At 48.3% G+C, this 22,012-nt stretch overlaps 5 protein-coding genes across 5 annotated transcripts; 3 read left to right on the top strand and 2 right to left on the bottom strand.

Annotated features, from left to right (window-relative positions):
- Positions 1-872: 872 nt before the first annotated feature.
- On the top strand, positions 873-1,844 carry PFLUO_LOCUS3877 (uncharacterized protein; the record flags this gene model as incomplete). The annotated part of the gene is made up of 2 exons (XM_073781170.1): positions 873-875; positions 930-1,844. 2 exons carry the CDS (start codon positions 873-875, stop codon positions 1,842-1,844), a joined length of 918 nt encoding a protein of 305 aa, XP_073637952.1.
- A 1,014-nt stretch (positions 1,845-2,858) lies between these two features.
- Positions 2,859-5,390, top strand: PFLUO_LOCUS3876 (beta-glucosidase; the record flags this gene model as incomplete). Its single annotated transcript, XM_073781169.1, has 1 exon — positions 2,859-5,390. One exon carries the CDS (start codon positions 2,859-2,861, stop codon positions 5,388-5,390), a length of 2,532 nt encoding a protein of 843 aa, XP_073637951.1.
- A 4,747-nt stretch (positions 5,391-10,137) lies between these two features.
- PFLUO_LOCUS3875 (uncharacterized protein) lies at positions 10,138-11,803 on the top strand (the record flags this gene model as incomplete). Its single annotated transcript, XM_073781168.1, has 5 exons — positions 10,138-10,227; positions 10,281-10,516; positions 10,571-11,563; positions 11,622-11,665; positions 11,718-11,803. The coding sequence occupies 5 exons, from the start codon at positions 10,138-10,140 to the stop codon at positions 11,801-11,803; spliced, it is 1,449 nt and encodes a 482-aa protein (XP_073637950.1).
- A 310-nt stretch (positions 11,804-12,113) lies between these two features.
- PFLUO_LOCUS3874 (ATP-dependent 3'-5' DNA helicase) lies at positions 12,114-15,641 on the bottom strand (the record flags this gene model as incomplete). Its single annotated transcript, XM_073781167.1, has 1 exon — positions 12,114-15,641. One exon carries the CDS (start codon positions 15,639-15,641, stop codon positions 12,114-12,116), a length of 3,528 nt encoding a protein of 1,175 aa, XP_073637949.1.
- Positions 15,642-20,234: 4,593 nt separating this feature from the next.
- Positions 20,235-20,744, bottom strand: PFLUO_LOCUS3873 (uncharacterized protein; the record flags this gene model as incomplete). Its single annotated transcript, XM_073781165.1, has 1 exon — positions 20,235-20,744. The coding sequence occupies one exon, from the start codon at positions 20,742-20,744 to the stop codon at positions 20,235-20,237; it is 510 nt and encodes a 169-aa protein (XP_073637948.1).
- Positions 20,745-22,012: the final 1,268 nt, after the last annotated feature.

Raw genomic sequence — 22,012 nt, 5'->3', positions numbered from 1 at the left:
TACCATAATAGGTCAGACAAACGAAGAAATGTCTGAATTTTAATATGAGTTAATCAGCGCTCATCCGCTGACAACTTGTCGTGCGTAGTAATTTATTAAATGACGTTGCAATATGACCCGAATGTGCTCCATAACACATAAGTTAATCATAATACAGTGCCTCAAATGTCATTAGCTTGTGAGTGATTGCAGTTAGGTACAGGTCTCATAATTACCAGAGTAGTTGCCGATTCGCCGACGGGAGGTAGCATTACCATTACCAACGCCAGTGGGCCCCGTAATTAACACGATCCGAGCTAGCTGCAGCATGACGCATAGCCATGATATTTTGTTGGACATAGTCAATGTTGCATACTTACAAAGTCCAGCACATTCCCAATTAGGAATAACTGCGTCGGTAGTGTCCGACGGATGTAAGAGCATCAAAGCGCTGCAACTGTGAGACTCGATCCTGCTCCGACTTCTATTTATCCGACCAAGGGGTGATGATCGGCATGAGCTGGGAAATAAATTGGATAGCAGGGAACTGCAACTTAAGCTCATATAAAATCTGTGGTTTGGTTTCGATTTTTTTAACATTCACATCTTTACAGTCAAATACTCGGTCAAATGATTTGCTTGGCGAAGGCAGTGGGACTGTTCCTATGCGCTACAGTGAGCACGGCTCATATAATCTATGCCGGATTTAATGAAGGTGCAACTCTTGTCTGAATAGTTGCAAGAACAGAAGCTTATGCATGTCTTTAGCTGGGGGGGAGTTCAATCCTAGTGTCTTACCCGGCACTTTTGGCAAGGACTATGCTTTTATTAACAAAACGCACGTCAAGTACTATATTGATCATGGGTGTAATACCTTTCGCGTCACTTTTCTGATGGTACGTCTTTCCTCCGTCTCTTGGCTTTTCTCACTCACAATATCCATCTACTAGGAACGGATGTGTCCCTTGGAATACGGCTTAGGACCGAATTTCAACGAGACCTATTTTGACTTGTATAAGGACGCTGTGGACTATGTTACCACCCATGGGTCATATGTATTGATTGATCCTCACAACTACATGCGTTATAACAACGCTTCTGATCAACCTTGGTCAGGCAGTGTGATCGGCAACACTTCTGATCTCAGGGCCGCCACTACACAACAATTCGCCTCGTTCTGGCACGAACTCGCTTCACGCTTCCGCTACAACCCGAACGTTATCTTTGGCATCAATAATGAGCCCCATAACATGACCACGGAACTGATTCTGCGAAATGACCAGGCCGCTATAGATGCTATCCGGTATGCAGGTGCATCTCAGCTAGTCTTAGTGCCGGGAAATGGATTCACCAACGCCGAGATCTGGACCAACACCAGCGGTAATGGCCTGGAGCCGGGATCGACACCGAATTCAGAGATCATGGGCCGCATATTTGACCCTATTGATAACTGGGCCTTTGACATGCATCTATATCTGGATTACGACTTCAGTGGCACTCACCAAAAGTGCGTGGGCCCTAACTTTGGCGTGAAGAACTTGCGATTAGTGTCTGAGTGGCTTGAAAAGCATAACTACACTGCATTCCTGAGTGAGTTTGGGGGTGGTTACAACAAGGTTTGCTATGAGGCTCTGGACAATATGCTCTCATACCTTGAAAGGCATCCCTCGTGGATTGGTTGGACATACTGGGCGGCCGGACCGATCTGGTGGAATAATGATGGCCAGAACACTCCCAGTGCTGAGCCATTTAATGGTGAAGGCTTCAAAACAACATGGCCAATTGTTCTGGAACCGCACGTTTGGAAGTATCAACCTATCAAGCGCTTTGGCGTTTCCAGTAATTTCAAGAGAGAGTTTGTCTGAAGTTTTCCATGTGTAGATATGGAAAATTACACCGAATTCAATTCCCATCCTCTTTAGAATGATTCTGTTTCTAACTAATAAGGTGTTGCATATTGTGTTAAATCCCCAGTTCCTGTCTAAAGATAAAATTAGGCCATTTTACCCTGGTCCACAATCAAAATGATCACAGGTCTAAGTAGTGATACTTCAACGTCCGGCTAGCAGACACGCTGGTATGTATTCGAGTTGGGAGCGAGTATTGATAGTTTCACTTTTGAATTTGGCCGTAGTGAAGTCGTCTACCAGCTGCAACCGGGTTGGCAAAGCGCTACTTCAATATAAGGACATGGGGTAGACGATCTTACGCAGTTCCCTCCTATTGTCATATTTGCCTACGGAAGAAGTTAGAGAGAGTTTCTAGGGATAAATACCACCCTGACTAGGTTTTCATTGCAGATAATTTAAGCGGTATGCATTATTGTAAAGATTACAAATTAGGTTCTTGTTTTGCCTGGTCTACCCATCTCCAGGCAGTTACTACACAGCAAATAGAATACCATGATCTACACGGCATTTTCTCCGTTCTAGAACCGGCAAGTCGACATGAGATGTTTGTAGCTGGTGGGCCATTCTGGAGTAGCTCAATCTACATCTCCATCGGCATATTCCGCCACAGGATCACAACCCAGACTGAGCGTGGATGCTCGGCAAATTACACCAATTACTTTCTGCGAATGATTCCAGCCATGCATTATACAATGTGGGGGGTGTGGGGGTTAAGCCACGAGTCTTGAGAAGCAAGGTTGACTAGCGCTATGCAGGGTTTATATCAGGCTGTTTACACTGCACTAGATTGTCCGAGATTTGGATGTGGAAGTTAGACGGAAGATCAATCTAATTTACATTAATGCAAAGTTAAAGAGGTTTTCATGGAAATGAGGGGTTGCAGAGCATCTAGGGATCATTTAAAGGTCGATCTGTTTGCCACGGAGCCAGTCTATTCACTGCAAAACAACTTCCTCCTGACCATTTACCATGTTAGCCACTCCACTGCTATTGCTCTTTTCAACTTCCCTAGTCCAGGGAACTTCTTATCATCCTCCCGTGAGCCCTGGTTATGGCCAATGGGCCGCAGCCTACGAGAAGGCCCGCCACTTTGTGTGTCAGTTGACACTTACGGAGAAGGTGAACCTTACTACGGGAGTAGGTACTGGCCAGACAGTCGGTTACTCTACTGGAATCATTCCACGTCTCAATTTTCGAGGCATCGCTGGTGATGATGGCCCAACTGGCGTTCGAGGAGCCGATTACTCGTCGGCCTTTGCAGCCGGTTTGAACCTCGCCATGTCATGGGACCGAGAATTGATATACATGCAGTCCTATGCCAACGGCGCAGAGCACAAGGCTAAGGGCGACAACAGTGTCATGGCTCCCGTTGTCGGTCCCCTAGGCCGAGCACCGGAAGGTGGACGGAACTTTGAGGGTTTCTCACCCGATCCCTATCTATCCGGCATTGCTTTTGGTGAAGCTGTTGCAGGAATGCAGGCCTCCGGCGCTATTGCAGTTGGCAAACACTTTATTCTGTATGAGCAAGAACACTTTCGAGAGGTTGTCGAGTGGAACGACTGGCACGCTGGCCCCAATATCACGGAGCCCTACTCGTCCAACTGTGACGATCGCACATTCCACGAACTGTATCTCTTCCCCTGGTACGACGGCGTGAAGAATGGACTTGCCGGTGTGATGTGCTCGTATAACCAGGTCAACGACACCCAGGTGTGTCAGAGTGATCATCTCCTCAACGATATCCTCAAGGGTGAACTGGGTTTTCAGGGATATGTCACCTCAGACGACGGCTCGCAGCATTCCGGTATCGACTCGGCTCTTGGTGGTATGGATATGACCGGGCCGGGCGAGACATCTCCGAACGGTGTCTCTGGACTGGGTGAGTCATTCTGGGGCCCCAATTTGACATTGTCTGTTTTGAACGGCAGTGTGCCTGAATGGCGATTGGACGACATGGTGACCCGCATCATGGCTTCATACTATTATCTTGGCCAGGATGAAGACTATCCAGAACTGAATTTTGCCTCTGGTGACTTCGACACCTACGGTTATGAATATCCTAAGGCAGAGCTCGACTGGCGAAAGATCAATGACCATCGCGATGTGCGCAAAAACCATAGCGCGATCATCCGTAAAGTTGGTTCCAACTCGGCTGTGCTGCTGAAGAACACAAACAACACTTTGCCGCTTAAGCGCCCCAAGCAGATCGCAGTCATTGGTGAGGATGCTGGTCCTAATAAGTACGGTCCCAATGGCTGCCCAGATCGCGCCTGCGATCTTGGTACGGTGGCCATGGGCTGGGGGAGTGGCAGCACAAACTTTCCTTATCTGGTCGATCCTCTTTCTGCCATCCAACAGCGTGCATTGGCAGAAGACACTGTTGTGCAGTATGTCCTGGATAATTGGGCCAAAGATCAAATTGACGCGGTGTCCTCGCAAGCTAGTGTGTGTCTGACATTCATCAACGCAATCAGCGGCGAGGGCTACCTTGAAGTCGATAAGAACTATGGAGACCGCAACAATCTGACGGCCTGGAAGGATGGAGACAATTTGGTCAAGCAGGTTGCAGCCAACTGCACCCAGACCGTGGTTGTGGTTCACGCGCCGGGTCCAATTCTCATGGAAGAATGGATCGAAAATCCGAACGTCACTGCCGTTCTCTTCGCAGGATTTCCAGGTCAGGAGACTGGCAACTCCATTGCTGATGTTTTGTATGGAGATGTCAACCCTTCTGGCAAGCTTCCGTGGACGGTGGGCAAGCGTCGCAAGGATTACGGCACAGACGTTCTTTACGAGCCAAACGGCCTTGTACCGCAGCTGGACTTCAACGAGGGTCTGTTTATTGACTACCGCCACTTTGACAAGCATGATATCGAGCCTCGTTTTGAATTCGGGTTTGGTCTCAGCTACACCACATTTGCATACAGGAATTTGCGCATTGAGTCTGTGCCCATGAAGGCCACTTCGTCTCTGCCATCTTCTCCTGCGTCTAGCACGACAGGTCCAACAATTTGTCCTAGCACCAGTCTCAATCCGTCAGACTACACCTTCCCCAGTACCATCAGCTCACTCACAGACTACATATATCCTTACCTTGCTCCGAGCATGACGGTGACTACCAGTCTTACGACACCAACTGTCCCCGTGGAGCGGCAGACCCCGCAAGCTCAAGGAGGCGATCCGTCACTGTATGATATTTTGTACAAGGTGCACGTGAATATTAAAAATACAGGCAAGGTGCCTGGCCAGGAGGTATCCCAGCTTTACCTTGATCTGGGCAATGGGGAGCCAAAGCGACAACTACGCGGGTTCCAGAAGACAATGATTCAGCCAGGCGACAAGCGAGACGTAACTTTCGAGCTGCGTCGACGTGATGTCTCAATTTGGGATGTTGTTCAGCAGAAATGGGTGGAGGTCACTGAGTTGGGTACGAATGTCAAGGTGTTTGTTGGTGCCAGCTCAAGGGATCTGCATTTGCGAGGTGTGATTCCGGCGAGATGACAGCCTCATCAAGGTTTGTATCATCGGTCATGTTGAGCACTGGGTCGAGGTATTGTGGTTCGAAGTGGATAGGTTTCTAGTAAACTGCTGGAAGGCAAAGAAAGAATTCAAGACATGACCGCAGCCTAATTTCACCGTATGCAAAAATCATAGTCGTTGTATATAAAGGGCAAGCTTTCTTGCCCTTTGCTCAGTTTTCAAGTCCCGTGAGAAGTATATCTCATATTCACGGTGTATCCGCTCAAGTCAACTCTTCACAAGATAAGAATGCCTGGAAACGATGGCGAATATCTTGTACAACGCTGCTATTCATAGTCTGCGTATTCACACATTGAGACTTCAAGAGAAATCCCAATACTGCCTTAAAGAAAGACGTTATAATGAAATAGAACGATCTGGGGCTTCCAGGCCTGCATACCGCTCAGCGGTAGGTTGGAATAAATGATTTATCCAGACATAGGACCAACTGACTAGTTCAGAAAAATGCTGTCGTCTTTTCTCCCTTATTTAAGAGGTGATAGCCATTTAGTGAACATACTATGTAGATTTATCACCGATTCCGTGAACAGTGATTTCCTGTCGATGTAATCCATAGGAAGATTACTTAATTTACCCAGATAGGAACTTGTATAATCCAAGTACAACGCTTAGCATTTTGCAACAACAGAAAGTTCCGCCCTGGTTTGGCCAGTTTGAAACTGGGCGAGGATGGATGCTAGCGTCTTTGTTTATGTCCGCTAGTCATGAACCGCCATTCAATCAATATTGCAATATAAATTTAATCAATTCAAGACACTCAATAACTTGGAAACCTCCTTCCCGCATTTGGAACATAGACCCGTTATCCTAGAGTAGACAAGTAAAAGGGTGCATACTTAGATATGTCTGCGAACAGGCTGCTGACTGGCAAACTGAACATACTTCGCTGCAGTTTTACTGCGCGCTTTCTTACCCCAGGCCATAAGTGGAAGGGGCATGAAAAGTGCCAATAAGGAGAGCATTCCCACACAGATAAAGGTGTTTTTAATGCCCAATTTGTCGATCCACGGCGTGAAAACAAACTTGATGATCATCGAAATTCCATTGCGTACGAAGACAACAGCAACCAAAGCGTCTCCAAGGATCTAGAAAGATGTTAATACAACTCTCTTCTTATGGACAGAAACATACATTGGGGTAGCTGTCTGTCAGATAGGTCAAAGCGATGTCCGCCGTGACGATGAACCCAAACCCAAATATTCCAGTACCGACTGCAACGATGATCCACGGTAAACCCTAGATTATACAAAATAATTGAATGAGACTAAGCATTCATAGTGGGATATTACGGAAATGACGTACCTCTCCAAGGCCAATTCCAAAAAGTAAAATGCCAGCACACGTGAAAAGTGACCCAGGAATACTCATCCAAAGACGCATCTCCGGCTCAAAGATACCACCATTTCTCCGGGAGGCACGGACAATAGCCCAGTCGCTTCCTGAGCCCCCGACTACCGCGCCGATGGTTGCCCCAATAAACCCGGCCAGGTGAAAGAGACCAACGTTTGCTGGACTAAAGTTGTAAGGGGGATCAAGCAGAAAATAGGAGCCGGCTGAAGAGATTATCGCAAACCAGGCAAGCAGAAGGCCGTAGGTCAATGCCGTGAAGGTGACAGCAGGAAAGATAAAAAAAGCAAGCAAGGGCTGATAAAAGTGCCGTTTGATCGGAATATCAGTTTTTGTAACAAAAGCGATCCTTTTGGATAAAGGCTTTTTGGGATATATCGTTTCCAAAGAGGCAGCTGATTTAACCCCTTCGTTGGCGTTCTCATTCTCTTCCATAGTGCCTTTCCTCTGGTCCTCGGTGATTTCACCCAGGGTAATGTTGAGACCATGGTCCACAGCCACTGGGATATATTTGGACTCCTCAAAGAATAAGAGAACAGCAACAAAATTGACACCGAGAAAGATGGCGGTCCACCACCAGATCCACCGCCATCCTTCTGCGACGGCAATGTATCCTGCAGAGATAGGGCCGCCTGTGGCCCCAAGCGTCTGCATAAACAGAAAGACAGCGTTCATCCGGGCATGTTGATGGACAAAAAATAGATCGACAATAGTGATCATGGTAATGGTTTCGCTGAGAGCGCCACCTAGACCCATTATGAGATTGATTGCAACAAGCTCACCCCCGGTCTGCACTTTTGCAGACCAGATGGCCATGGCAAGCTGGACAGCTGAACTTAGGATATAGATAGGACGACGACCATATTTGTGTACTAGCGGGATGAAGAGGACACATCCGACCGCTAACCCAGCAAAGTTCGCAGCACTAGCGTCATTTAACGTCTGGTACGACAGATGCAATTCTTCGGTATACCCTTGATACGCAATCGACTGGATGTCAAGCAACACAAAGGTAAATAGCACATAAAAGCAGGCCAGGCCAAAATTGACAGCTTTCCGAAATGGTGACCAGTTCTATGGCGCTGTTAGTTTTGTTTTGGAGCATATAGATCTGGAAAGGTTGTACCAGAGGATCATTTGGATCTGCACTGGGAATGGGGCTGCGCAAAAATCTTGTCCCAGAGTCCAGTCCTGCACCGCTCATCCAGGTTAACAATATGCAGACAAAGGAGACATGAGGTAGGCATACTGTCTTCAAGGAGAATAGTTCCTGGTGGGAATTGTGACTGGGAATGTTGTTGCTGCACTTCCATCATGGCAAAAGAGTAAACTGGGTTGAGATACCAATCTGCCATGGATGCATGAACTCCGGCTTCTTTTACTTCTCTGGCCCAACAATATCCTTCCGAAACGAGAAACGCCCAGACCGCTGCTGTGGGTTTGGACTAATATTTTCGCCCTTCTAAGCCTCAGTTGAGCTGCCGACGGATACAAAAAATTACCGGTACTGTAATATTTGGACCAACCATCGCTCAGGATGGGCCGGATTATTTGTAAAAGATCCAACGCTTTCATACAATCAATTGAGTTACATACAAGTCCGGAAATGGGTTTCAGCCAGCTTTCCAGCTGCTACGCCACAATATTTCTTTCTGAGAACTGTCATGGTAGAATATTGATTTCTGCGTGCTGGTCAAATACACTGAACAATGACTGATGGTTTCCACAATCCTGAGCAGCCCATATATTTTGAACCAGTTCCTTTAAAGTAGAGAAACATGGATATATGTTGATCCCACGAAGTATGCTAACTAGAGAAAGGATTTCGTGCCGATCCTTTGTATTCTCTGCTTCCGCCGCTGCCACCAGGAACGGTAATGTAATGTTGCGAGGAGCATGGCCGGTATTAGCGAAGCAGTATCGGATATGGTTGACTATGGATCTCGACAGGCTTTTGGAATCGTCATCCCTGTTTGCGAGGGGAAACCGGATTCGTTGTAGAATGAGTAATGCGCCGTGGCGGTACACCTGGGCCTGAGTCATAAGAAGAGTCTTCTCGGCTTCGGAGAAGCCTTCGAAGGTTTTGGATGCAATAGACGGGAGCCAGGAATGTATCTCCTCCTTCAAAATCTCCCATGTGGATATATGAGCTGTAGACCACGCATCACTCTCTCGTACTTCTGCAGCTATCACGCATACCCGATAAAGCAGAGGCAGTAGCGGGCAGCAAATGCCAGCATATCGGTCAACGAGGAAAGGATCTCGCACTCGATACGGCAAGACCGGAACGCGGCGCCGGAACAGTGACTGCATCGTGTCGATAAATACCAGGCAAACCAGTTCCATACTGGCGCTCGGATCATTCCATATGTACTCATACCAAGGCTGGACATGATGCAGAGTAGCGCGGCAGATCACATCAGCGGAAACACCTGAGGTCAGACGCTGGAACGTCTGAAGTGTAAGTCCGAGAGCGAGGACGCTACCCACATGCTCAACTTGGCATATTGAGGAGTTACGAAGGGATTCCAAGGCCGACGCACATCGTGCCACATCATTGTCATCACACCGGGTATTAATATTTGTACGCAAAAACACCCGCGCAACGGCGAGAGATGGATCCAACAGTAATTGCGGTGCTTCAATCATGCGGGCATGCAAGGCCGGTCGCAGATAACGGGAAAGAGTGGGAGCAACCGAAAAGAATTCACAGAGACGGGAAATGTCTTTCTCGGAAATTTGACATACGAATCGCAAAAGTATAGGAGGAAGCTTCACGCTCTCGAATTCCCGAGGCTTCCTTCCTGGCTTTCCACGTCGGCGGGTGTGCGTACAAGGATGGTGGAGCCGATAGCAACGATAGCAATCGCCATCTCGCTCTCCTGCTATGCAGCGAGCTTTTATCAAATAGCACCGGTCACATGCGCCAGCGCTGGCCATCTTCGTGAGGGCAGGATGATGCTGGAAGGTGTTTGTGGGAAAGTGGGGGCTGTCCGTATTCATGCCGAGTCGGATGCGCTCACTGACAAAGCCCTGACTGGATGAGAGTATCCTTCCTCTTGGCGCCTCCTGTTGCAAAGTGGATTTTGCCGACGGAGATTTGGTCAGTAGACAGTGGGGCAAGGCCAGTTACCGATACCCTTAGAGTAATCTCTCGCTCTAAACGCCTGAGAGGGGCAAGGATGTTCTGGCCAGTGCTCGAAAGTGGAGAATGGACAATGGGGAAGGCGGGTTGGATTCAACCTAAGTACGCAATTTAGCCAAACTACTGCCTCGGTACTTTTCGGGGTCGTATTTATAGAGGACAGTATTCCAGCGATAATGACGGCCCAAACCCGCAAGTTGCCTGGTTCCTGTCAAAATGAAGTCGCAATTTCTGTTCGCAACTGCCTATGGTGCGGCTGCTTGGGCCTCATCTGGAGCAGACGAGGCGACTCAATTTACTCTGACGGTATGTGTTTACGGTCAAACTCTCCCAACAGACCAATCTGATTTGAAACATAGTATGGCTATCCTCTCGTGCCATTTGCACATTTCTCCATTCCTGTTCTCGAAGGAGTCAGCGCCACCAATCGATTCCTGCATATGAAAGAGCTAGCGACATCGTCTTTCAAATCCGTAGTGCGTCCCAACGTGGATACTTTGTACTCATCAGCTGTGCTTGATATGTCTCTCCACGATGTGGTCGTCGATGTTCCGATTGTAAATGATCGGTACTGGGTGTTTCCTTTCTACGACGCGTGAGTTTGGATTATATCAATATAACAAGCGACTTGCTGATCTGTGGCATTCAGGTACGGCAACAATTATGCCAACTTAGGCAGCGTGACAAACAACAAAGCCGGCAAATATATCGTACGTTATGATGCAGATAAAAAGCCTGGGGTCCACATCTGCGGCAAGAAATCATCTCTTCTGAAGTGCGACAAAGGAGTCCAGGGCTTCATCAATGCCCCAACTCCGTACGGCATTATCGTAGTTCGGTACGCTGTCACAGATGCCGCGGGAGACCTACAAAAGATCCACGCGTTGCAGAAGCAAACCAAAATGCATACTATCATGAAGAGTACAACCTACAGTATAGCCACCGCTCCGCCTCTGACAATGGCTATGCTCAATTCATCGCTCTCCTCCGATCCTGCGACCAAAATTATGCAACTGACAGCACGAATTGCGCCGCACAACCCGCCACGCGAAATTTCAGACTTGGGACGGGTAGATCTGATGCTGAAAAGAGCCGGTATTCACCAAGGCGGAACCTATGAGCAGCCCAGAGGTGTGAATTTGACTGCTGCATATCTCGCCTCGGAGGCGGCAATGTTCAATGCACCTACCAAACCAGGCAATAACCAGGTCCTTAGCAATGGATGGAGCGAAATTTCCGCCGCAGCGCAGGGTGACTATGGCAAGAATTACGAGATGCGAGCCTATGTAGCTTACTTTGGCTATCTTGCTCTCACAGCGGCACAAGCCTTGTATCCCAGCCACAGCACGGGTGGGCATGGTCCGTCGACACCGCACCTAGGCCCAAAACAGGCCTATGTTTTCACCTTTCCCAGCAAGCCGCCATTGGAGCAGTATGGGTTCTGGAGTCTGACAGCGTACAACGCCGCCCAATACCTTGTTCCCAACGCTCTGGACCGGTATGCTCTCAGCGATCGCTCGAACATCACCTACGCCGATGGGTCACTAGTTTATGGCGGGCGAACATCTGCCGGCAAAGACGGCAGCTTTGAATTGCTTGTCCAGCCGGCAGACGTAGCGCCTCCGAGAAATTGGACGTCCAAGTATGCTACCACAGGTTTTGTTAATTGCTGTTATTGGCTGACTTTTTTTTTTCAATAGTTGGCTCCCAGCTCCGAAGGGTGGGGGAGACTTATCCCTCACACGTATGTGCCGCCCCAGATTGGGGTATGATTAATGCTGACATTAGTTTAACAGTGCGGTTCTATGCCCCAAGCGAGCAGGTGCACAATGGTTCGTGGATTTACCCCGTGGTGCGTAAAATAGATGCTATTGTGGCATGATTGGGGACAGTTATGGAGAGTTCTGTGCCGACAGAAACGCGGCTATCTGGACGTTCATGGCCATGTAGAGGCAGTGGAATGTCACCCGGGAATGAACAGGTCATGCGGCTGTTTAGAATGTAAGGAATGCCAAAGCGTTCATCCACAATGTTGGCTTGCAAACTTTATATTTTATATGCTATGGTGGTAGAGGGCAAGTCCAATTTTGGACCAAATGATGCCGTTGACAGAAGATCTCAATGCGTATCTTCGGACCTATTCATGTTGATAATCATTCGCGTACACACGAAACGGCGCATTATTGTTGCTTTCACCTATGTAAGTGGTCTTCTTCAGGTCTACACCCCGGTTTCCAGGGCACCTCACTCGCCCTGACAACAGTCTCCAATCCACCAGCCAGTTCAGCACCAGGACCACTACCGTACTCTTCGCCCTCTACACCCTCACCCCAAGGCAAGGCGTCAACGTCCACATCCCATCCAAGCAAACAGCGCAGAATAACACCAGCGCCAGCCTTGCTCATAACGAGGTTCATCTCCTTGCACCGCTCGTCGCAGACACACTCGACACATCCCTGCGGCGAGAGACATGTACAGGCTTCGATGCGCGTCACAGCCCTTCGAAGAAGAAGACTTATGAATTCAAAGGCCTTGCTTGCGATTCCCGAGCCGCAGGATCCGCCTTTGGCGTCGTAAAAGGTCAGACGGGCGGGTCGTTGTCTAGACGGTGGCTGGAGTTTCTTCTCTATTGCGTCGGGGTCGTTGGCCCGACGGAGTGACTTGCCGAGTTCCTTCTTTGCGACTTTGCATTCTGTGCGCACGTCCCCTGGGGAAGAGATCACGAAGGATGGGAGAAGCGAGAGGACGGCATGCTCGGCTGCGTGGATGGCGGCTGCGATGTTGAGGTGACGGGATTGTAGTATGTCGATGGCGCGCGAGGGCACGTCAAGCCACATGCCCTTAGTGAGGATGTCGATGGGTGGGTTATCAACAGCGACGGCATCGAGGACGCGTCCACGCTTATCGATTTTGAAGAAGCCATAGACAACTGCGTGAATCTGGACAGATCCAAAAAAAGCGCGGCAGGCATCTGCACCGGTTCCCACCAGCCTCATGGTTTCGGTCTCGATGGGATCGATGTCTGTAAAGTCCCGTTGCATCGTGTTCCAGTCAACATGGACGCGAGCGACGCGGGCGAAGTGCTGCTCTGCGTTGAGTTCTTTAACGAGAAATGTGTGTCCCTGGTGCAGGAAAATCCCGCCTTCGTAGATAGTGAAGAAAGCGCGAGAGGCTTCGACTTCTTCGAGGACGATGTTGCGGTTGTTTGTTGTGTCAATTACCGCAAAGTGTATGTCTTCCGTGTCGCGGATCGAGACACATCTTGACGGTTGTGGTCGGAATCGTTCGTGGCAGTTATAGAAGCCGAGACTATCTTTGACGAGACGTGTTGCTGCTAGCACAAGGAGCTGCTCCCCGAAGTAGACACGGTCCTCGTCCGGGCGGATGGGCATCTCGAATGCTGCGCATTGGACATGTCCTTCGAGGATAAGCTCATTTGACAGGTCAATTTGCAATTCGCAGTTGGGCCGTGTGAAGAGCTCATCTGGATTCTGCATGTAATGCTGGTCTGTCGGGTATCTGTCCCCAACCAGCACAGAGAGAGAATCCTTGTTGCGCCGTCCAGCTCGGCCGCTTTGCTGACGCAGATTGGAAATCGAGTAGGGAAAGCCCAGCGTGATGACCGCGTCAAGCGACCCAATGTCAACGCCGAGTTCCAAGGCATTGGTCGCCACGATACCCATGAGTTTGCCTTCAAACATTTCCTTCTCGATCCTACGTCGATCTTGCGGGCTATATCCGCCTCGATAGCCCATGACCAAGTTGCCAATTTCCAATCTCTCGAGGGCCTGGAACTCGTTTCGCACTGCCTGAAGGAGGACCTCGCAGAGTTTTCGAATCCGACAAAACGCAATTACTCTCACTCCCCGCAGTATCAACTGACAGAACAGACGCGCAGTCTCAGCAACGCTGTCTCCCCGCCCAGAAGTAGGATCTCCGAAGTCCTTGTATGGGGTATTCCAACAAACAAACTCCTTGCGACCAGAAGGAGATCCATCAAAGTCCACTAATTCCACGTCTTCCACGCCAAAAACGGATTTCATGTGTTCTTCAGGGTTTGCAACCGTAGCAGAACAAGATATAAACTTGACATGCCGGTTACCTACTGCAGCACAGATTCTGCGAAGCCGACGCATCACAAGCGCGACATGCGACCCGAACAAGCCGTTGTAGACATGCAGCTCGTCGACAACCACAAACTTGAGATTCTTCAAGAACGTACGCCATGAGCTCTCCTGTGGCAGAATCGTAATGTGTAGCATGTCAGGATTGGTGAAAATGACGCGCGCTTCGTCACGAATCATATTCCGACTACCCATAGGCGTGTCCCCGTCGAAGGTCTCGACCATGGCATGCTGTAGGCCATTCATATACTGCAGAAGATCCATCATACTGCGCCTCTGATCTTGAGCTAGGGCCTTGGTGGGGAATATATACATGCCTCTGCTATGTGGATCTTTTTCCAGCTCGTTCAGCATGGGGATCTGGTAAATGAGTGATTTGCCGGAACTCGTCGATGTAGAGACAATGACGTTGTGTCCTTCATACAAGTGATTGATTGCCTCTGCCTGATGAGAATAAAGCTGCGTAATGCCTTTCGTGTTGTATAGGGCATTGACAAGGTCCTGCGAGAGCTGAAACGATAGGTCCCCGTACACGGCAGCCTGAGCTTCAAATACCCGGTGGCCTTCTGGCACAATCTGGGCATGATACCATTCCATCTCCCGGATCTCAGCGATGATCTCAGAAATGGACTTGCGTTCTTTGGGGATTGTAGCAGGCGGCTTGGCCGCTGTGGCGGGCGTATTTGTCCCGCTGTTAGGAGGCGTAGGTAGGAAAGCGTCTTTTTCTTGTTCCAATGCTTCCACGGGATCGATACCTCGGTCCTCACACCGGATCAGGAATGCGTCGATAGCATCCGAGAACTTGGAATTACGCTTCTCGATCAAAGCAAGCATCTGCTTCTGACTGTAGACCGGCATCTTCAGGTCTTCATCTTTCATTCGTCGCACAGGCTTCGACGGCTCCCCCGTCTTGGGATGCTGCACTTCACGCTTCAGGTCCCGATCGACAAACTCAAACAACAAGACATCCTTCCTGGTCTCTGTGGGCGCGTCGGCGTCGTCGTCGCCATCATTTACATCCGGAGCTGATATCAGATCAGACCTCTTGTGCAGACCATATTCAACCGTCTGTTGCTCTTCGGCGGTCAGAACCTCCAGCTTTGCCTCATCCACATACTCAAACCGCACGGCCCGCGGAACGAGCACTCTGACCTTCGCCACATCTTGGAGCGTGAGCTCGCGCCCTTGACCCAGTTGTGCCTGGACCGCCTTCTTGATGTTGTCGAATGTGGTGGCAAAGTGTTTGCGCGTGCAGCAGAAGGTGTAAACGAGATTCAGAGCGCGATGGGTCTGGGATAGATGTTTGAAGGCCTCCGGCCATGGTGCAGATGGGGTTCTCTTCTTCGAGGGTTTGGATCGAGAATTTGACGATCCGGGATTTTTCGTCTGCGTTGTTTTCTTTTTCTTGCTGCTTCCTGGGAGAGGATCTGGGTTTGGGGGGCTCGTTCGCGTCGCTGTTCCGACGGCCGAGTCTAGCGCTGCGCGCGACGACGGGATGGGCGCTGTGAACGACTGCCCGTAGTCTTCATCTTGGTGGCTTTGTTTTCGCTTGAGAGATGGTGCACCTAGAACGGAGTCTTGCAGGAAGTCGGCCATGGCAATGCTCCATCCTGCCTGCCCTGAAGTTGGTTGGTTGGTTGGTTCCTTGGCTGTCGCGCAGTCACTGACAAAGTGGACGCGGAGTCACGTGCTCCAGTTAACCATAGCCTGGAAAATGAAGCGAGTATTGTACCCGCCCCCTAGTAGTCGTCTATGCTATATGTCTAGATGCTAAGCAAAATTTTCAAAAGACAAAATAGTACAATCGATACAAACGGCCAGAGCGACGCGCAATGCGAGTGTACGATCTAGGCGAACGATGTATCCACTTCACGGTTCCAATATGTGGAAATATTGGTCGGATAAGGTGAATGGGCAGAGGCGATTCAATATGTTTTTAAACATACGGGTTAGGAATTCGAAAGGGAACTCGAATGTGACTAAACTTCGTTTTGATTTCTTTGCACTTTCCTGGCATAAGTCTCAAGACTGAGGCCCAGAACGTTGATGAAAGGCCACTGCACGTTTTGCTGGAAGAACCGAGACCATATCAACAGAGTCTCGATGCCAAGCTGTGAAGACTCCAATTCATCGACGCTCGTCGCGATCGATGAGACGTAGTAGTTACCGTATTCCTCCACATCTACTGACGTTCTGTATTCATGAATAATTCGGCGAACCCAATGCAGCATTCTCAGCTCGTTTTCCGACAGCGGTTCGGAAGGCTCTGTTTGCTGTATACTAGCTAGCCACTTGGCAAGAAAAACAGCACTTTCAAAACTGGCAAGCGCGTGTCTTACGCTCCAAAATAAGGCTTGGCTTCGAGCAACAAAGTCGACGCCGAGTCGGACTGGAATACTCAAAGCGTGGACGGCATAAAGAAGCGCAGGAATCAAAGCAGGGCCGCGTCCAAGGGTGCTCAGGTGGCAAAGTGAATGGGCAATCAATTCTGGGTTACGCGTTTCCAGTCGCCGATGGGGCCCAGTATCAAGATGAAGACGAACGTAGGCCATTCCGAGAAGCGCGCTTGAAGGGAAGGATACAAGTCCGTTCTCATTTCGAGGATCAAGAGTCGATTCTGGAGTCGCTTGCCAAATTGATGTCCAATTTCGCAGCGCGTCTCTTAAGTCTTGGTTAGTTCCCAACAAACCCTAATGAAAAATCCGGACTTACTCGATTTCTTCGTATCCAACCACTGATGAACCTCTGACTTTGAGTTCAGACAACTCACGTAGGAGATCAATTTGTTGGATAAGCCCATGCAATACCATGTAGCTTCCTAGCGGTGTAAGAACAGGCCGCTCAGAAGACCCCCGCCGATTACGCAAAAGCAGGGATAAGGCTTGTTTGTAAGACATCTGCGGTATAGATGTTGTATGTCGGGCTTTCCACTCTTCCTCTGTCGCAGAATCCCATTCCGCTGAAGCACAGGGAAGTCGAAGCAGTATATTGCTTGCCATCACGGCTGGTGGATGATTGTAAGCGAGGCCCAATGTGTGGACAAAACAATAAGCAACAAGTTGGGTTCGACGGCAACATTCGGCCCTTGCCCAGCCCACCCAAGTATCAGAAGTTGGGCAGATATTGGTTTCCCGCATGCCGAGCTTTTTTAAGCATTCGATGACCACATTTCTTAGTCTCATAGAATCCTGTACAAGACTAGGTGATTCCCAGGCAGAATAAACCATTAATGTCAATGACGACCGTAGGATCCCCACCAGGGCATCCTGACGGCACAGCTCCGCGTCGGAGCAATCTTGCCCGTGCTCTGGTGTGGGAATCGAAGATGATATTGAGCGGGTGATAGACCTTTCATTGGACGGAAATCTGGAATTTCTAGGTCTGTGCGGAAATGAGGTACGAGTGGTCGTTTCACCTTCGATGTTCCGGATTTTGTCCAGGACCAATGCTTGACCGGCAAGAAATAAGCTTTCCGCCACTCGGTTTTCGAATCTGTATTGTGCTCCCATAGATGAATAGCCGAGAATTTCTTCGAGAGAAAACTCCTCAAAGCTTGTTGTGGGCCAGTGGATAAAAGGCATCTGAGGATGAAACGTTTCCCAAAATGAAGTCAAGTACCGAGTCAATGCATGACGAGAGGGTAAAGTGAAATTAGGAATCTTTGCCCGGCATTTAGAGACTAGAGTCACAATATGCGAATATCGAGTTTGAGAGATGTTAAAAAAAGGACTGGGAGATCGGGGATGGTGTGGCGAGTGGAAGTCTGTCACAGTTGCAAGGCTAGAGTCACCCAAGGGAGCGGATGGAAGCCAAGATCGAAAAGGGGTTCCAGAGTGACGGTCAACTGCTTGGTGATCAGGATCAAGCTCTACCTCGTTATTCGATCTGTTGTGATATTCGGAAGTGTGCTCTTCTGATTGTTGATTGATCTCATCAGAGTCAAAATTGAGATACGTTGTGAGCAACCCAGCAGAGTCCATGAAATTTGTGATCTCTTGGAGATGTAAAAGTCCGTCGTCGAAGAGCTCACCAGAAACACCTATTGGCAATGATTAACTGCCATACAGTACAAACAAAGAACCAATGAACGGAAGCTCATAGGTTTGATCATATGATTACCAGAGCCATCCAAAGATTCCGTAAAGCCAGATTTGTCGATCATTCCATCTGGATTGAGCTCATACGCTTCAAGTGGGTTGTGATCTTGAGAATTTTGAGCCAAATGAGACAGCGGTTGGTTCTCGCATTGTGACGTGGGATAGGTACTATCCGGGCTTAGAGATGTCTGATTTATTAGAGGTTCTGGATGCGGCAACGGTCGGTTCTCTGCATTTTCGATCGCAGGATTTTCCCTTTCTCCACTATGAGCTATAATGAGATGGCGTTTCAAAAGATCTTTTCGAGAGAACGAAGAACCGCATTGACATGAGAAGGGCTTTTCTTTCGTGTCTGTTGAGACAATCAGCCGATGTCTCTCTAATTCCTTATATGTAACTAACGAGTGCGGGCATGGCGCTGAAGATGCTCAGCGCGTCTAAAGCGCCGCGTACAGCGAGGGCAGGCAAATGCCTTTCCATCATCTTGCTGGTTGTCAAATGTGGAAAAGGATGAAAACATGGGCTTGGAAGTGGCTTTGCTTCACTGCGTAGTTTCCGATTTCCGATTGAGGTGTCATGTATCGTAGCAGAAAAGCAAATGTCGATTTCCAAGTAGCGAGAATCAAGCCTGTCTGAAAAGGGTTTCAATTAGTCAGCCTCAGATTTCTTGGTATGCTGATAGATGCGATCACATGGGTAACCATTGTCGATAGTGATGTCACAGTGAGAGATGCCATGAGTGGAGTTAATCCTCCGAACTGACCCGCCATTTCCGTAGCTGCCTCATCGTTTCAGCTATCTATCGCATTAACTCAATTATATCCGTCAAAGTTAGGAAGCGGAGGTCTGGCCTTGCCATAAGTCAGGGTTTGATTGGTACCACACTTGTTAATTCGGAGATTAGGCCTACTTGATGTGGGATCTGCAGTATCGGCCGATAAGCAGCAACGAACATTCCTGTGGATAATCTTTGCGACCACGCGGAATGCGGTTTTAGGTCTATGGGATTGGTATGGGTCAGACTGTTTTCTCAATGAGTCACCGTCTTTGTGAACATTGATTGCGGCACTGGCCTGTTCTTCTTTTGCCGTATCTATCATTTGAACGAATATGAAATATTGTACAAATACTTACAATGGCCTCCTCATATAGGGCAAACATTTATTCCATTCGTAGTATAAGCTTCAATGCCCGACACGAATGCACTCGTGTAAAAACATGGCTGTCCTGTCTTTGAGGCGCTACGCAGACCTGTATCAAATATCCGTGTTTACGGAGTTTTACGGCGGATTATACCGGCCACCATGACAAAATTAATAGTCCCATACATTCTTTTTGCCCGCTTTCATCTCCGCTCTACTCACGGCCCTAGTAAAACCTAATTTAGGCCTAACTCGACCTGACTTTTGCATTATTTCAATTATAAAGCTACTTCATCATCAAAATAACATACTATCTCTTATATTAGCTCTAGTTCATGTTTTGAGCCACTATACTTCTTCAAAAAATTAAGAAACAAGTCTAAATTTAAGGCGGATAAGTAGCATTTTTTAGATTCATAGCTGCATACTAGATAGACTTTCAATAGGTAACGTTGCAGGTGGGCCCATCTTGAGCTTCGCCCACCCCGAGGGAAAGTATTAAGTATTTTCTCTGTCTTTATCATAGTTGCTGGATGCAGTGGATGATGTTATTATAAGTTAAGGAAGATGGTGTCCTGCCTGTTGGTCTCCGTCTCATGTTTTATTGACGGGCATATAGATAAAATAAGGATTGAAGTGAACATGGCCGACACTTAGATATAACTGTTAGGAGTCAGCCTGACTAAATAAGGGACGAAACGATGACCACAAAAATTGGCATTGGAAATGACGTTCGATGGAAATAATTCTTGAAGAAGCTAGTAAGCTAGATATATAAAGCTGTCGTTGTATGCAGCTGGGAGATCACTCAACATTCGCTCCCATTGCAGGTTTATATGGATAGGCAGGGTCTTTCCACCATTTCCCGCAAAAGGACATAGGAATAGCTTCATGTTGCGCCAAGACCGAAAAAATAACTATTTATCGTGTTTCGGATCTAGTGTTCCTGATCATCCGTTATATTCATCAATGACCTCTTTCGTGGTCCTGATAATATCCAAGCAGCCTGGAGAGTCTGAATGGCAGCAGATGGTAACAGGGTAGTCCTTCACAGGCAACGGCACAAAGTTCCCGTCCACCGAGGTCACCCCTTCCTCCTCAAGCTGTTGAGTGACATGTGTCCTCACGTCTTCAAGTTTCCATGGTTTCTTCTTTCGGTCTAAAATCAAAAACCCATCCTTAGTGTACTTCACATCGCCATATAGTTCCGCCATGAAAGGAGTGCCTAAGTCATTCGCCGCATGCTCCATAATGGAATTAGGAAGACCAATAATTGGAACTCCATCTGGAATGCCCTTCATGACAGCCTTCGCAATTTCATAGTCACGGCACATCATCCCGTATAACACGCCATGAGGCTTGACGTGGTTCAAGGGGATGTTTTCACGATCAAGAAATCCTTTCAGCGCGCCAACCTGATACACGGTAATTGCCGTAAATTCTTCGAGAGACAACTTCATCTCGCGACGACCAAAGCCTTGAAGATCTGGCAGGCCTGGATGAGCACCACACCTAACATTGTGACTCTTGCAGTTTCGCACCGTCTCAGCTATAACAACGGGATCACCTCTACGATGATCTGTTAGCTTTACGTTAAAGCTCCGATATAATTATACTTACGCATGGAATCCGCATGCTATGTTTGCAATGTCGATCATGGGCAGAATATCGAGGTCCGGACCGCAAGAATAATTTCCAAACTGATTCGTCGACATTTAGCTAATTAATCAAGGAAAACCCGGAACACAACTTACAGCCTCGCCCATGTCAACATTTAGCGATACCTTATGGGGTGTTGTACTCTTTGGCGTTGTAGTTCCTACTCGTCGACATTGTTGTAACGAAGAATGTCGGACTAGGTTTCGGACACCTAGCAAATGGTTTGCTGTGGCCCGATACATCCCAATACCTTCAGAAGAAACGAGTCGGGAGATTGTTACGGCGCTTTGCGGTGATGGTTCTAGAGTGTGAACTCTTCGTGACAACCCTCTATCTGCACTGACTTGTAGCTAATTTCAGAAGAAGAGGTAGACTGACTTCGGCAACGAATTTTAGTGGTCAAACCTATTAGTGACCAATTTGAAATGCCACCTCTTATACTAGTTAGTTACTGATAATTTAGGTTTACTGATACGCTGCACCAATTCGGAATTTATTGTCTCCAACAGTTCCAAAACGGGAATGGCCGACTTTACAAAACAAAAACGAAGTTGGAGTAAAACTTACCCCACATGATTCATGATTTTGCCTTTTTGCCCTTTTGCCTTATCTTTGTCGGCCGGTACGGGTTATATTGTGTGGGGAATCCCGTTATGCTATGGAAACTCTGGGCTACCTTCCGGTTGCACCCTATCGAAACAATTGACACATTTTCGGATCCCTGCAACTACCCGTTAACGCTAGGAGATTTCTAAGTTTGCCAAAACACGTGGGAAGCTCTAGATTGAAATTGACCTAAATTTGGTGCGGGTCCTATGACAACAGCCTAGTGGTCGTTAGTGGCACCCCGTCGTCGACCGATAAGGATTAAGCTAACGCGAATAAGGACATTTGGGGTTGACCATCTACTATCAGCTTCTCCACTTCTTCGCCCTTGGGGGTTACGGGTCTAGTATAGGATACATGGGTTCCGTGTCTTCCCCGCTCCAATGGTTCTGTCGCTCCAAATGGCCCGCGTGGACAGACTTTGGCCCTTGGCCGTAAAAAGCATAGGGATTTGGTGTATGGA

This window comes from Penicillium psychrofluorescens, assembly GCF_964197705.1.
Source record: "Penicillium psychrofluorescens genome assembly, chromosome: 2".
NCBI lineage: Eukaryota > Fungi > Ascomycota > Eurotiomycetes > Eurotiales > Aspergillaceae > Penicillium > Penicillium psychrofluorescens.
The sequence above is the reverse complement of the archived record's forward strand: the minus strand, read 5'-3'. Positions and strand labels throughout refer to the sequence as shown.